The sequence below is a fragment of the Dipodomys spectabilis genome, unplaced genomic scaffold, assembly GCF_019054845.1.
Source record: "Dipodomys spectabilis isolate Male_0828 unplaced genomic scaffold, ASM1905484v1 ptg000098l, whole genome shotgun sequence".
NCBI lineage: Eukaryota > Metazoa > Chordata > Mammalia > Rodentia > Heteromyidae > Dipodomys > Dipodomys spectabilis.
In genome coordinates this window covers 9,072,397-9,089,175 of record NW_024870775.1, presented here as the reverse complement: position 1 = coordinate 9,089,175, position 16,779 = coordinate 9,072,397, and the positions used below count along the sequence as shown (strand labels likewise).

The 16,779-nt window shown below is 43.6% G+C and overlaps 1 protein-coding gene across 3 annotated transcripts; it reads right to left on the bottom strand.

Annotated features, from left to right (window-relative positions):
• Positions 1 to 402: 402 nt before the first annotated feature.
• On the bottom strand, positions 403 to 13,409 carry Rbak (RB associated KRAB zinc finger). Of its 3 annotated transcripts, none has more exons than XM_042686970.1 (5): positions 13,374 to 13,409; positions 11,800 to 11,845; positions 4,780 to 4,906; positions 3,485 to 3,580; positions 403 to 2,296 (listed from the first exon to the last, which is right to left on the bottom strand). In XM_042686970.1, the coding sequence occupies exons 2-5, from the start codon at positions 11,812 to 11,814 to the stop codon at positions 423 to 425; spliced, it is 2,112 nt and encodes a 703-aa protein (XP_042542904.1). In that variant the 5' UTR covers positions 11,815 to 11,845; positions 13,374 to 13,409; the 3' UTR covers positions 403 to 422. The 3 variants fall into 3 exon arrangements, with proteins under 3 accessions (XP_042542904.1, XP_042542905.1, XP_042542903.1); XM_042686971.1 differs by lacking the exon at positions 13,374 to 13,409 and adding an exon at positions 12,972 to 13,261; XM_042686969.1 differs by lacking the exon at positions 13,374 to 13,409 and adding an exon at positions 13,009 to 13,203.
• Positions 13,410 to 16,779: the final 3,370 nt, after the last annotated feature.

Here is a 16,779-nt window from a genome sequence, read left to right as displayed (position 1 = left end):
TAATTTCCAAGATGTTTTCCACATTTGTCATGTTGACAGATTTTGTTTAGTACGATTCCCTGATGTCAATACAATCTGAATCCAAAATAAATATTAAATATTTATAAAATTTGTTCCTGAATAAATTATCTAGTGTCCTGTGAGACGTATGGTCTTGCTGAAGGCTTTGCTTTTTGTTGCACTCATAGGAACTCTTCTCTGAAAATTCAGATTAAAATGGATCTCTTCCTCAATGCTTCTCCCTATCTAGGAGCACAGTACTCAGATGTTTGATCCCCAGGGTGGGGATGTAATTCAGTGGTAGAATGCTTGCTAGCATGCACAAGGCATGGGTTTGACTCAACAACAATAAATTCTCTTGACTCACTGGTGGATTTTCCCTATTTGTAATAGTCAGATGAGTTTTTATATTGACTTCAGTCTTAATTTACCACATTGAGTACATTCAGATTCCCTCTTTTATGAATTCTCTGATGGCTAGTGAAGGCTGATGGGTGATGGAACTTTTTCCCACATTCAGTACATTCATAAGGCTTCTCTCCCGAATGAGTTCTATAATGCACAGTGAGGTATGACTTCTGAGAAAAGACCTTCCCACATTCATTACATTCATAGGGCTTCTCTCCTGAATGGCTTCTATAGTGCACAGTGAGGTTTGACATCCGGGAGAAGACTTTCCCACACTTACTGCATTCATAGGGTTTCTCACCTGAATGAATCCGATGATGAATAGTGAGATATGACTTTTGAGAGAAGAATTTTCCACATTCATAACATTCATACGGCTTTTCACTTGTGTGTACTCGTTGATGTCTAAACAGGGATGAATTATGGGAGAAGGTTTTCCCACATTCGTTACATCCAAAGGGTTTCTCTTCTGAATGCCCTCTGTAATGGACAGTGTAACATGACAACTCGGAGAATGATTTTCCACATATATTACATTCATAGGTTTTCTCCTCCTCTGGAAGTGACTGGTGCTCACTGAAAGCTGAATTTTCAAGGAAGGTTTCCCCACACTCATTACATTCATAAGGTTTCTCTCCTACATGGGCTGGATCACTGTCAGGAATATATGGCAACTGAGAGAATTTCCCACATTCATTGCATTCGCGGAGTTTCTCTTCTGCATGTACTTTCCGATGCCTGATGAAGGCTGAATTTAGATGGAAGGTTTTGCCACATTCAGTACACTCATAAGGTTTCTCTTCTAAATGACTTCTATAATGTATAGTAAGGTATGATACCCGGGAAAAGAATTTCCCACACTCACTACACTGATAAGGCTTCTCTCCTGTGTGTGTTCGCTGATGTGTAATCAGTGTAGATTTGCGGTAGTAGGATTTTCCACACTCGGCACACTTGTAAAGTTTCTCTCCTGTGTGTGTTCTCTGATGGTCACTCAGGGCTGACTTGCGGGAGAAGGACTTCCCACATTCGTTACATGGATAGGGTCTCTCTCCTGAATGATTTCTCTGGTGTAGGGTGAGATGCGTCTTTTGGCAGAAGGTTTTCCCACACTCGCTACATTCATAGGGCTTCTCTCCTGAATGAGTTCTCAAATGTTGTGTGAGGTGTAACTTCTGACAGAAGGTTTTCCCACATTCATTACATTTATAGGGCTTCTCTTCTAAGTGTGATCTGCGGTGTACAGTGAGGGTGCCCTTTTGACTAAAGGACTTCCCACACACACTGCATTCATAGGGTTTTTCTCCCGTGTGAGCCCTCTGATGTATGATGAATTTTGACTTTTTACAGAAGGACTTTCCACATTCTGTGCATTGAAAGGGCTTCATTTCTATTTGTGATCTCTGGTATGCATTAAAATTTGACATCTGGATAAAGTCTGGTCTGGATTCATTCCATTCATAGGGTTTCTCCTCCATAAAAGCTCTTTCATGAACAATGAGAACAGCTTCAGTGTCTAAAGCTTGCACACACTCATACTCCAAAGGTCTCTTCAATATGCTAATTTTCTGCAGAGCACTTTCTTCACTTTGAGGACAGGTGTCTCCATTCTCATTAAACTCATAGGGTTTCTCTTCCTGACATATTTTTCCACATTCAAGACACTCATCCAGTTTCTTTTTTGTGTAGCTTCCATCGGTGCTAATTAATTCTGAAACAGATTCTACATTCTTCCCACAAGAGACACAGTTGTGAGCTGCTGTGCTTGAAGAAACACAATGTGCTTCTACACCATACGTTTGGTTGTTGATAGTAACCATGTGCCTTGAATATTGGTCTTTATTTTCTTGGATTCCCTCTATCAGGTCCTCAACTTTCCAGATGTCTTCTGAAAAGAAATAAGATGAATATAAAAGCTATAAAATGGGACAGGTAGTTGAAAGCCTTATTTGTGGGGCTGTCTCTGGCTTTAGGATCAATCTTCACAAATAAGAATAACTAAGTCTACAGATCTCTTTTTTTTCTTTGCTTTGTAAAAGACTTGAGTTATGACTGTGGAGGAGGAAGAATGTGGGACAGTAGTAAAAAAGTGCAAGTAGCTGGGTGCCAGTGATTCATATGGTAATCCTAGCTACTCAGGAAGCTGAGAACTGAAGATGATGGCTCAAAGCTAGATGAGGTAGGAAAGTCTGTGACTTTATATTTATAATTAACCAAGCAGTAGAAGTGGAGCTTTGGCTCAAGTGGTAGAGTACCTGCATTGTGCAAAAAAACTCAGGTACAGTGCCTAGGCCCTAAGTTCAAGCTCTAGGACTAGTATACACACACACACACACACAAAGAATAAATTCACATTAATACAAACACCTTTATTACTTTAAAAATATTACTTTTAAACTTTTTAGAAAAGGTGAAACAAACCTAGAAAATGAACAGAGAAGTTACTGAAAGGTGCTAATTTCAGGAAGACGAAGATGGACTTAGAGCAAATGGGATCAAGTGGGAGAACAGTTATTGGTCATATATGCAAAGATGATAGATATTCAAGTATAGTCTTCAGAAACCTTTGCATTTCCACCGTACACAGAAATTCAAAGTCTAAAACCTCACATTTGTTTCTATTTAGATAGCAACCAGGCTTGGAAAAGTTTTCTGATATAATACTTTTTATCTTTTTCTTTTTTTTTTGCGGGGGGGGGGGGGGGGGGGGGGGGGTCCTGGTCGTGGGGCCTGAACTCTGGGTCTGGGCACTGTCAGCTTTTTTCTTTTTGCTTATGTGGTGCTGAGGAATTGAACCCAGGGCCTCATGCATGCAAGGCAAGCGCTCTACCACTGAGCCACCTTCCCAGCCCTGATATAATACTTACTATGTCAGGCATTAATTTTGTTTGAATATGCTGATTTAAAGCTCTCCAAACTAGATATATTCTTAGCATAATAATTATTCATTCTGAATACATACAAGAGTTACCATACTAGTGGGTTATATTTGGTGTAAAACCTTAAACATCAAGCTCCTAAAGGAACTGGGATAATAAATTTTTTTTTTTTTTTAAATGACACTCTATTCACTTACCTGGGTGATTTTGGGAGGGAAAGTCATCTTCTATCATCCATGGTTCTTCACCCTGCTCCAACTTAATAATCATGTTTGGTTTGATAAAGTCATACCCTGTTAACAAAAAGTAGATAAGTGCTTGAGTCAGCTGGCTTGCTTTGGAATCTCTGTGGTGTGGAGGGTGCTGCTTTACAGACTGTACAATAAAGGTCCTCTGTTATTTTTTTTGCTGCTGGTCCTCAGGCTTGAATGTACACCCTGAACTCCTTTTGTTCAGGGCAGACAGTCAACCAATTAAGCCACAGCTCCACTTCTGTTTTTTTGGTGATTAATTGGACACACAAGTCTCATGGACTTTCCTGTCTGGACTGGCTTTGAACCTCGATCCTCAGATCTCAGCCTCCTGAGTAGCTGATTAGATGCATGAGCCACTAGTGCCAAGCTAAGGCCTCTTTTTTTTTTTTTTTTTTTGGTTGATCATAGGGCTTGAACTCTGGGCCTGGGCACTGTCCTTCAGCTCTTCAGCTCAAGGCTAGTGCTCTACCACTTGAGCCCCAACACTACTTCTGGTTTTCTGAGTGGCTTATTGGAGATTAGACTCTCACAGTTTTTCCTGCCTGGACTGGCTTGGAACCTTGATCCTCAGATCTCAGCTTCCTGAGCAGCTAGGATTATAGGCATGAGCCACTGGTGCCCAGCAACTAAAGCCCCATTTTTTTTTTTTTGGTCTGGTCATGGGGCCTGAACTCTGGGCCTGGGCACTGTCCCTCAGCTCTTCAGCTCAAGGCTAGCACTCTACCATTTGAGCCACAGTACCACTTCTGGCTTTTTTCTTTTTGCTTTTGTGGTACTGAGGAATCGAACCCAGGACCTCATGCATGCAAGGCAATCGCTCTACCACTGAGCCACCTTCCCAGCCCCCCCACCCCCCATATTTTTTTTTCTTTTTCTTTTTTTTTTTTTGGTCATGGGGCTTGAACTCTGGGTCTGGGCACTGTCTCTTAGGTGATCTTCAGCTCAAGGCTAGCACTCTACCATGGGTTTTCTGAGTGGTTTACTGGAGATAAGAGTCTTACAAACTTTCCTGCTTGGGCTGCTTTGAACCGTGATCCTCAGATCTCAGCCTCCTGAGTAGCTAGGATTACAGGCATGTGCCACTGGTGTTTGGCTTAAGGCCCCATTTTTTAATCTTATCAAAATTAGAGCCTTTCAAAGGAGAAGTATTCATTCATTCTCCACCCCAAAGAAACATTTGTTTCTTCAAGCTTAGGAAGAAAATTGAAAGTACTTCACAGAATGCAAGCTGTCCTTACCTAGGGAGACAAGGTGGCTGTAATTCTCCAGCATCACATCCCTGTACATTGCCTTCTCATCAGCGTCCAGCTGCTGCCACTCCTCTTGGGTGAAGTCCACAGCCACATCATTGAAAGACACTGCTCCCTGTGATGATTACAGTTGGGTAACATGGAAAAGACAAGATTTTCCCAAGCTAACAGGCATGAACATTGTATATCTCACTGTATGTATATATAGACTGTGGAAGGAAAACAAACCACAGTGGAAGCACACTACCTTTGAAAATTTTAATATACAATAAAAACAACAAGACTAAAACCCAATCTAGTTTCCATTTTCTCCTTGAATTATGAGTTTTGGAGATATATAGCACTGTTCTTTGTTCTTGAAAAGTAGATAGTCAAATGAGCAGATGCATGTATAGACAAACATGCATGTTTTACTCCTAGTTAGCTTCTTTGGTCTCCTTTGTTGGCCACTGCCTCCCCTTTCAGGTCCCTTCATGATTGAGCACCCAACTGAGGTCTTGTGTCTTTCCTTTCCATCACTGCTCTCACCCTGTCAGCTCTTTGAATCATTCTGCTTCTTTCTTGCAGATGGATAGCTACTGCTACCTCTGGCTGAATTTCTTACTTCTTTCAACGTTCACTATAAACATCTTACCTCAAACATTCCCTTCTTGCTGCAACATGTTTGACTGAATGAACACCCACAGGTGCTATGAGTGATGTATGCAGTGAAGAGAAGACTAACAAAAGAGGCTTCAATTCTTTTAATTTTATGCTCTAATTAAGCTTCTAAATGTTCCTAAAGATGAACTGGCTATTCTATAGGATCAAAGAGGAAAGTACTGATGGTTAAAACTGAAGCGGTGTGAATGTTTAAGAGGTTGGTTCAGAAAATAGGCTAAAACACATCAAGAAGGCACTTTCCTAAGGACAGATTCCAACCATTGACAAGGATCAATTCTAACTCAAGAAGGTAAGTCAAACACACATAGTTATTTTCCTGCCTTATGAAGAAAGGTCAATTCAAATACACTGAAAAAATGAATTCCATCTTCCTAAGAGCACTAGAATGCAAAGGTTCCACAGCAGGAATTTCTCAATGAACATCCAAGGTAATAGCGAAGAGTAGAAGACAAAAGAAGCAAGAGCCATGGACCATGCTAGGGGCTGCAGTATGGCAGGCAAAGCTGCCAGACTCCAGACAAGACCCTGAATATTTCCTGGGGCTCTTCCAAGATTGGGTAACAGAGAAATGAACCCAGGGCATACATGATGAGCTGGGTTCAGCAACAGAGGAGCTAGATGAGAACCCCCTGGCTTTCACAGTGTAGTGGAGACAGCAGAAGGAAAACGACATACAATCTCATCAAAATCAGGAACAGGTATAATGCTAATTATCTTTAATAAAGGATGAAAACATAGTTACAGGTATAAAACTATTCCCATGTGCAGATGATGAAATCCATAGAACTGATGACAAATCCAACTCAGTAGAGTAATTGTTATGCAATAGGATATAAAATTGGTACACATAAATTTATTAATTTATTATTTTTGTTGGCCATGGGCTTGACCTGAGGCCTGGGCACTCACTGTCACCAAGCTGTTTTTGCTCAAGGCTTGTACTCTACCAGTTTGAGCCACAGTACCACGTCTAGTTTTCTTAACTGGAGATAGGAGTCTCATGGAATTTCCTGCCTGGGCCGACTTCAAATCATGATCCTTAGGTCTTTTTTTTTTTTTTTTTTTGAGTCCCGTCGTGGGGCCTGAACTCTGGGCCTGGGCGCTTTCCCTCTCTCAGCTCTTTAGCTCAAGGCTAGTGCTCTACCACTTGAGCCACAGTGCCACTTCTGGCTTTTTTCTTTTTGCTTATGTGGTGCTGAGGAATCGAACCCAGGACCTCATGCATGCAAGGCAAGCGCTCTACCACTGAGCCACCTTCCCAGCCCCGATCCTCGGGTCTTAAGTCTCCTGAGTAGCTACAATTACAGGCATTAGATGCCAGCACCTGGTGGCACATACAAATTAATAGCCCTTTTTACCTAAAAAGAAGTAAAAATATAGAATGCAGGTGTATGTTGGGTTTATAATAACAACACAAAGATAAGCTCTTATCACAAAGATGTCAGTTACCCTAAGAAAACTTCATAAAGAAAAATAAGCTATGAAGGTAACCTAATATTACTGCATTAAAAAGTTATATACAGTGGGACTACATTTACGTATGTCAGGTAATAAGTAATTTCCTTTTGTAGTGTCATCTGTTCCCCTATTCTCTCCAATTCCCTCCCTCCCATCTCTACCCGCAAGTTGCATAGTTCACTTTCATCAATGTTCAGCGCGCTCTACTGCTGCACTTTTTCACCCTTTCTCCTAGGATTCTGTGCCCTCCTTCCACCCTCCCACATGTGCAGATTCATGTGCACATGAATACATATAGAAGGTAAAGAATACAGTCATCAGAGAAAGAAAAAACAAATTAAGAAAAAAGTCCTGTTTCCATATCTTTGGAGTTTGTTTCAGTATGTATATTATTTATGTATATTATTTTATATATATGGAGAGGTGCTTGGGTATTGCACCTTTGTGATTATCTCTCCCGAGATGATCCTCTTTCAGTGTCTCTGTGTGTGAGTATCTAGAATCCTGTGTAATTTACCCCAGTGCATTTTATATCTAACTTCTGCATAACAGGGAGAACATGTGCCGTTTGTCTCTCTGATCTTGGTTTACCTCATTTAACATGATTTGTTCTAGTTCCATCCATTTCCCTGCAAATGACATTATTTTAATCTTCCTAATGGCTGTGTAAAATTGTATATAGGTACCACATTTTTATTATCCATTAATTTGTTGTGGAACATCCAGGCTGTTTCCATATCTTGGCTATTGTCAACAGTGCAGTAATGAACATGGATGTGCAGGTGTCCTTATTATATCTGGTCTCATGATGCTCACGGTAGAAACCCAGGAGTAGTATGGGTCGTAGGGTAGATCTTTGTTTAGTTTTTTAAGGAGCCTCCAGACTGCTTTTCAGAGTGGTTGTACTAGTTTACATTCCCATCAGTAGTGCAGTAGGGTTCCTTTTTCCCCACATGCCCACCAGCATTTGTTATTGCTTGAATTCACCACATGGGCCAATCTAACTGGAGTAAGATGTTATCTCAAGGTTGTTTTGATTTGCATTTCCTTTATGGCTAGGGATGATGAGCATTTCCTCATGTGTTTTTTTGCCATTCTTACTTCTGAGAAGTCTCTTCTTAGCTCCCTTGCCCATTTAGTAATTGGGGTATTAAGTTTGGGACAGCTAAATTTCTTGGATATTAGGCCTTTGTCTGATTGGATTTTAACTATGATTAAAGTAGTTGGGAGTACAGCTCAGTGGCAGAGTATATGCTTAACATGCATTAAGACTGAGATTCAAGGGGCTGGGAAGGTGGCTCAGTGGTAGAGCGCTTGCCTTGCATGCCTGAGGCCCTGGGTTCGATTCCTCAGCACCACATAAAGGAAAAAAAAAAGCCGGAAGTGGCACTGTGGCTCAAGTGGTAGAGCGCTAGCCTTGAGATGAAGAGCTGAGGGACAGCACCCAGGCCCAGAGTTCAGGCCCCACGACCGGACCCAAAAAAAAAAAAAAAGACTCAGATTCAATATCTAGCCTCCTCCCTCCAAACTCCCACTTTATATAGGTTTGGTAATAATCAAACCACTGAAGCAAAACTGAATTCTAATAAATGGTGCTATGGTTTGGGTATAGCCAAAGTTTTCCCTCATGAGCCAGGTGCTGGTAGCTCATGCCTGTAATTCTCGCTACTCAGGAGGCTGAGATCTGAGAATTATGGTTCAAAGCCAGCCTGGGCAGAAAAGTCCATGAGACTCTTATCTCCAATTAACACCAGAACATGGGAAGTGGTGTGGTGGCTCAAAGCAGTAGAGCTCTAGCATTGAGCAGAAAAAGCTCAGAGACAGTACTCAGGCCCTGAGTTCAAGCCTCACAAGCAACAGAAATAGTAAGTAAATAAATAAACCAAGAGTCCTCAGGAATCAAGACTAAGGTCTTGATCCCCAGAGTGGCACTGTTGGGAAGAGGTGGAACCTTGGGGAAGTGGGACCTGACAAGATCTTAAATCCCTAGGGATAGGTCCTCAGATGGGACTGTAGGATGCCAGGATGCCTTTCTCTGATGTTCTATTTAGTAATATAAGGAAGCTCTTACACACATGACCCTCAACTGTAATGTGAATGAAGAATGAAGATATAAGAATGAAGCTGTTAGGCAGGGTGCTGGTGGCTCACACCTGTAATACTAGCACTCAGGAGACTGAGATCTGAGGCTCACGGTTCAAAGCCAGCCTGGGCAGAAAAGTGCCCTTGAGACTCTTATCTCCAATTAACCACCAGAACATGGGAAGTAGTGCTGTGGCTCAAGTGGTAGAGCACTAGCCTGAGCACAAAGAGACTCAGGGACAAGAGCTAGGCTTCAAGTCCCATAATTGACTTGGCAAGGGGGGGGGGGGGGGGGAGGATGAAGCTGTTATAAGTCATGCCCTTGAACCTCCAAAACTAGGAGCTAAATAAACTTTTCTTCTTCATAAATGGGCTGCCTCCAGTATTTTATTATAGGTGAATATAAATGGTGTAAAAGCAAGTGATAACCATTTGGACTATACCCATATACCTGCACCTTGTACTACAAAAGAGTAAACTCCAACTGCTTAGTAAGCTAAAGTTAAAAAAAACAAACAAACAAGTTAATTTCTCCATAACCTTGCCACACTTCACCTTGTAAGACCCTCTGAAGTGCTTTTCATTGTAGTTTTTATGTTCCTCTACTTTATGTGGAAAACTGGAAAGCTGAGAGACTCTCCACCTTCCCTTCCTCCAGCTACACAGGTATGTGTGTGTGGGTGCTGCTAAGTCAACTGCATGTTCTACAGAGACAGACACACAGAATAGAGCCCATGGTTTCCAGGGCAGCTTACAAGACTGGCACAGGGATGGATCCATAGATCTGTTCCTGCCTAGGAAACAACCCCAAGATTACTAACAAGGAAGGACTGCCTGAAGACTACCATAAATAAGGTGATGATAAAATTCCTGTGGCTGTTAATTAGGCTGTTTCCTCAGCAAAGGAGAGCCCTTACTAGTGCACATGTACAGGGACAAGGACAGCGGTCCAACAACAGTAGTTCAACACATAATGGCCCAATGATGCCCAGGATCCTAGTTAGAGTCTTCCCAATCTCTATCAGGCCATATGTTAGCTAAATTTCACTTGTCAATCAACTTGTTCATCAGGGCTCATGCTAAACAAGACTGCCTTAGATCCATCCAATTGCAAACCTGCTTTTATTGATTCACCTCCTCTACCCCATAAGGGCAGGAGGGAATGTCCTGCTCCAGGCTGCAGTAGTCCAGCTCAGTCCATCCTTGATCTTTCTTAGGCATGTACTTTTGCTTTCAACCTATATTTTGATGCTGCCTGCCTGTATCCTGCTCAATTCTTTTAGGAATTGAAGGCCTGCAACCAAAACCTAGATGGGAAACCCATCCTTGAGAGCCTCACTAGCATTAATGGTAACACTTATGCCTTTTTTTTTTTTTTTTTTTGTCGGTCCTGGGGCTTGAACTCTGGGCCTGGGTGTTGTCCATCAGCTCTTCAGCTCAAGGCCAGCACTCTACCACTTGAGCTACAGCGCCACTTCCGGTATTCTGGAAGTATCACGGTCTTTCCTGCCTGGGCTGGCTTTGAACCATGATCCTCAGATCTCAGCCTCCTGAGAAGCTAGGATTACAGGCGTGAGCCACCAGCGCCTGGCAGCTTGTTCGTATCTTAAAGATAGCTAAAAATAAACTAAAGCGCTACCTTCTGCTGGCATCATGTCATGTAATAATAATTTCCTTTCTCCATCTTATTTCTTTCTTAATATAATTTCCTATCATGTTTATTATCTTTCATCATCCGTTGCTGGATATAAGGACTGGTTTTTCATTGACATTACCACTGAGCTACAGCCCCAACCTCAGAGTGAATTTTTTTAAGGTCAAAAAAAAAAAAAAGGAGAGAAAAAGATGCTATGATGAAGGTTATGAGCTTAAAAGTAACAGGTGTGAAAGGTCATGTGAGATTATCAACTGGATTTGACTGTATTTAAGTTACTGACAGCAAGCTGGGTGCCGGTGGCTCACACCTGTAATCCTAGCTACTCAGGGGGCTGAGATCTGAGGATCATAGTTCAAAGCCAGCCCGGGCAGAAAAGTCCGTGAGACTGATCTCCAATAAACCACTAGAAAACCAGAAGTGGCTCTGTGGCTCAAGACATAGAGCGTTCACCTTGAGCTGAAGAGCGTAGGGACAGCGCCAAGGCCCAGAATTTAAAAAAAAGTTACTGACAGCATCAGAAAAGTGCTAAGTGGGAACTAAAACGCTAAGAAATGAAATGTGAATACATAATGAAATCTTTCCAAGAATATATATTTTTGTTCTGTTTTTGTGCAACCCCAGACAGACAAGAAACATTTGGTCATTCTCCCTTGCTTTTGATTTTACCTCTAGATTTCATAAGTCAACAAAGAAAATGCTCATTTTCTATAGGCATCAAGTTTACCCTGGGTAGTTGGCAACAAGGAGTTCAATCCCCAGGACCACAAAATGAATCATAAACACAAGCTGTTGATATAATGGTTATCAGGCAACTATTCACAATCTGATCAACTTTAATAGAGAAAATGATCCAAGTCCTGGGAAATCTTCCAAACATACAGTTGATGCAGATGATGTAATGTATATTATTTTTCCTTTTTTACGATCGTCAAGAACATCACATCATCTTGGCAACTGAACTCTGTAAGACCTAATGTTATCCCTCACCTACAAAAGACACTGACAAAAGCTTCAGTGTAGATCCTTTGACTGAATTTTATGCACTGTCTTTCTTCTATTTCTAATTTCTATTCCAAAGAACAGATCTTCATAAGCTTCATCAAATTCATTACAAAGGACAGTGAGAGGCAACCCACAGGACAACTTACCTTCAATTTGTTCATTTTCCACTGGTCTTGGAAGTTGATGGTGAACCTATTGAAGGAGAAGCAGATCACTGGGTCAGGAGCTAAGTATCCCAACCACATGAAATACCCAGGCAATTCTCAGAAAGGGCCAAACATATGAGCTGGAGGAAGCATACACCTTTCTAATTCCAACACCAGCAGGTGATAATAGATGGCTCAGGCTCTTAAAGATGAATATAAACAAAGAACTCCTTTCTAAACACAGTATTCAGCCACTATTAAATGCAAGGCACAAAATAAAAAATAAAGTTCCCTTAGAATATTCCTATTTTCCATTGTTTTGTAGTGCTGAATATTAAACTTGGGCTTTGCACAAGCTAGACTACAGACTAGACCTCCAGTTTATTCTCTTTTCAAATTGCTTATAATCAGACAATCCATATGAATAGAGAATTTGAGAGCTCAGAAATCAATTTAATGGCTGGTATGGTAGTGCCGTTCTGTGATCTCTGCATTCTACTGGCTAGGCTGGGCATAAGGAATGGTATATTTTAGCTTATTTCTCAAATTATTCGCCTAAATTTGTTTTTTCGCGCTTAAGAAAACTAGACCGAATCTGGGCGCCTGTGGCCCATGCCTGTTAACCATGATCTAAGGATCATGGTTCGAAGCCATCCCGGACAGGAAAGTCCATGAGGCTCGTACTTCCAACTGATGTGCAAAAAGCCTTAAGTGGAGCTATGACTCAAGTGTAGAGCACTAGCCTTGAGCAAAACAAAACAAAAGCTCGGGGAAAGCTCCCAGACCCTGAGATCAAGCCCAAGACCGACCGACCGACACACACACAAAGAAAGGAAAAAAAGGAAGGAAGGAAGAAAGAAAAACTAGACTACAATGGACAGAGGAACAGTGCCTTCAGACTTTAATCCTCTGGCCGACCACTCCAGCACTGTCATCCATCACCTCCATCCATCAACACAGGCAACACAATAGACTTCTCTTGCCCCACACAGGGACCATTACTAAAGGCAGAACTGGGGGAACCAGCAGAAAGAACCGAGGTGCACCTACACACCCCTGGGGAAAGGCGCAGACAGAAGCGGCGTCAAGGAGAGGAGGGAGGAGCGGAACCCGGCTCGGTCAGACCCCCACAAAGCATCCAGGCCCGCGCAGCCGCTCCGCCTTCACCCCACCTGCCTTCCGGGGACGCGGGCCGCCCGCTCCCCGCACCTGTGTGCTCGCCGGGCGCTAGCTGCACGCAGGCCCTGCGCACCCCGTCCTCGGGGCTACGACTTCCCGCCCTTCCAGGGGCTCCCGAGGGTACGTCCTCGTGGCCGCCGCCGGTCCTCCACCTCCAGAGCGGCGGATCTGGGCCTGGGGAATGAGTTCCAGGCGGGCGTCCCTCCCCGGATCTGGCCTGAGCCTCAGGGGACTCACCGACCCGCGGAGACGCCGCGCCCGCCCGGGACCCGGCCGCCCGCCGTCCCCGCTGCCACGGACGGCCGGGGCTCAGGCCTCTGCCGCGGGCTCGGCGTTCGCGCTCCCGGCGAGAGCCGGGCAGGCCAGCCCTGGTCCGTGCGGTCACGCTCGCCTACCGGAGGCCACAGCTCCGGGGAGTGAGGGCTGAGACACCCGCGGCACGGACAGGAAAGCTGGTAGTGGGTCAGAGGCGCGCAAGCGCAGACACGCACGCAGGGCAACCTGCGCTTGCGCAGCAGCACACCGGAAGTTAGCATTCGAGGTTGCCTGCGAGGCTCAGAACCACCACAAGAACTCTATTTCCCAAAAGTCTATGCGACATTAAGTTTAGGGACCGTCCTGCAAATTCGTACCTCATTCGGCTGCACGGAACTGCTGGACGCCGGCAATCACACTCATGTTCTTACTCCCAGGTCTCTATGTTGGCAGTGTGTTGCTATGGTTGGGAAGTCAACACTGGAGAGGCCAAGGAGATCTCAAGGCTATTTACTTCTGGGTAGAGGGGTGCATAACCGTTCTATGCACTGTCAGTAGGCACACTGGGAGGGTGGTCCGCTTGGTTTCTATGGAAAGTGCTCTGACCATCAATCAAAGGTTCCCTACTGGGGGAGGGGAGGGTCCATTCTCCTTTAATTTCATTGGCAGAGGCAAAGGCTCACTTTTATTTTGGGCAGGGAAGGCTCCAGATCGCCCAACTGACAGTTAACAGTGCAAGGAAGTTGGAAAAACAAAAACCCATAAGTGAAAAGTCCCTAACCGCAAGGAGCAAACAGAAAAGATAAGTACAAAATGGCAGAAAAGATTACTTTCTCTCACAATTCCCCCCTCTTCTTTACACATCCCCATTCTTTCCTTAAAATTCCGTGAGGAGTAGCTGGCTTTGGTGCTGGGGTGGGGGGTGGGGGTCGTCCTCTAGGAGGAAGGCGTTATTGCTATAGGGTGGGGGTGACTATTTAATAAGGCAGTTTCTATGAGCCATTGGACAAGACCTGGGATTAGGCAACATCTGGTTGTTAGAATCCATGATTATCAGACTGGTGAGGTCACCATAGAGGCTAGGTGTCCTTTCCACCTCCGTAACCACTGTTCTATAAGGTTGGTTAAGGGATCATCAATCCCTGAATTTTTGGCCAACTCATTGGCCAAAGTGATCAAGCCTTGCAGTGTCTTAGTTATAGTCTTTTTTTTTTTTTTTTTTGGGGGCCCGGTCGTGGGGCCTGAACTCTGGGCCTGGGCGCTGTCCCTCAGCTCTTCAGCTCAAGGCTAGCGCTCTACCACTTGAGCCACAGCGCCACTTCCGGCTTTTTTCTTTTTGCGTATGTGGTGCTGAGGAATCAAACCCAGGGCCTCAGGCATGCAAGGCAAGCGCTCTACCACTGAGCCATCTTCCCAGCCCCTTAGTTATAGTTTTGTGGGGAGTGGTAGTGTTGGGTATAAAGGTACAACATCGCACCCAAATCATCACATAGACCTCTCCTACCCCTACTTTTCACCAGTATCATGTCTAATGCTAGCTTGTTCTTCCAGGCCATGCAGCTGGTAGCATCAAATTGCTTGGCTATTCCCTTGACTGCATTCTGGTATAGTTGACAAACTTCTGTTGATTATAGTAAATATATAATCCATCCAATCCAAATCAAAGCTCAGTAAAGGTTTTCAGGGTAGAAGGGAAAAGTTTGGTTCAGAAGGGCTCATTTACATTCCAGATGATAATTCCGGATTCCATGGCTCCTCCCAGATTTTCTTTTTTTTTTTTGTCGGTAGTGGGGTTTGAACTCTGGGCCTGAGCGCTGTCCCTCAGCTCTTCAGCTCAAGGCGAGCGCTCTACCACTTGAGCTACAGCGCCACTTCCGGTTTTCTGGTGGTTTATTGGAGATAGGAGTCTCACGGTCTCTCCTGCCTGGGCTGGCTTTGAACCGAGATCCTCAGATCTCAGCCTCCTGAGTAGCTAGGATTACAGGCGTGAGCCACCAGCGCCCGGCTTCCTCCCAGATTTTCTGACTCCTCCTGTCGTACCAAGTATCTGCTTAGGAATGTTCTGCCTTTAGCAGGTTGCTTATAGTTCAATAATTTTGAACTATTATTTTTTCTAGAAGTTTGGCAAGTTGATACTTAAGTAGACAGGGATCAGAAACATTGAGACAAACGTGGTGGGCAAGTTGCAAATGGGAAAAAACTTAACCAACAAAGTACTCAGTGAATGGAAAGATTTGGAATACAAATCTCTCTGACCACATACCTTACTCTACTCATGCAGCAGGCCCACATGTGGTTTATGTGGAGAGAGTCTGAAGCTGAGTGTAGAGTTTACTGCCAATGCCTACCTTGTTCTGCTAGTACATGATCATCATCTCCTGTTTGTAGATGAGAGAGAAGTGAGGAGGGCTTTTTAATTTTGGTGGTACTGGGACTTTAAGCTCACAGCTTTCACTTGCTAGTTGTTGCTGAGCTGTACACCTCCAGCTCTTTCTGGCGTTAGCTATTTTTTTGGATCAGGTCTCACATTTTTACCCAGGGCTGGCCCAGGACCATGATCTTACTACCTATGTCTCATTCCTAGTAGCTGTGACCACAGGTGTCAATCACTATACCTATCTTGTTTGTTGGGATATGACTTAGTTGGATTGTCTTTGAACCATGATCTTCCCAATCTCTACCTGCTATGTAGATGGTATTATAGGTGTAAGGCACCATGCACAGTTTGTATTTTCAGTCTGGGCAAATGAACTTGAAATCTCCAAATAAATCCTCCCTCAAAACATTTCTGAAATAAATCTATGATACAACACTAGAAAGATGTAAAAATCTGAACTACTTTTTTCTGGAAGTTTGGCAAGTTGATACCCAAGTAGACAGGGGTCAGAAAGGTCAGAAACATTGAGACAAATATGGTGGGCAAGTTGCAGATGAGAAAAAAAACTAACCAACAAAGTGCTCAGTAAATGGAAATATTTGGAATACAAATCTCTGACCATATTCCTTACTCCACCCATGCAGCCGGACCACACACGTGGTTTAAGTAGATAGAGTTTGAAGCTGAGTGTAGAGTTCACTACCAATGCCTACCTTGTCAGAAGGTGATTTGAGTGTGATATCCATTGGAACTTACTTCTCTACTTTAAGCTTGAGATTCCATCTTCCACACTAATCCCTTGGGAGTGTCCCAAGTGCAGAAGAACTTTAAGTCAAAATGCTGGTAGCTATGATTGTTGAGTGGGGACCCAGTGGTGCTGAGAAACCTCACAAATGTCCCCAGTGTGGGAAAATCTCGTGCAGATCAGAATTCATTGTCTGTTACTGGGTGTACAGAGGTGACAGTTCCTGTAGGGGCAATATTCAGGGAAGAGGAGTTAGGAGGAAGACTCACTCTGTCACTGGGTCCAGATGAGGGTTTGTGAAGTTTCACTTTAGAAGTAGAGACTCTCCATTTAGGGTCCTTGACTTCAATCACAAAATAAGAATTTCCAAACAAGTTATAATTGTAAGAAAATTTGGCAGATCTTGAGTAAGTGACCAAGCAGA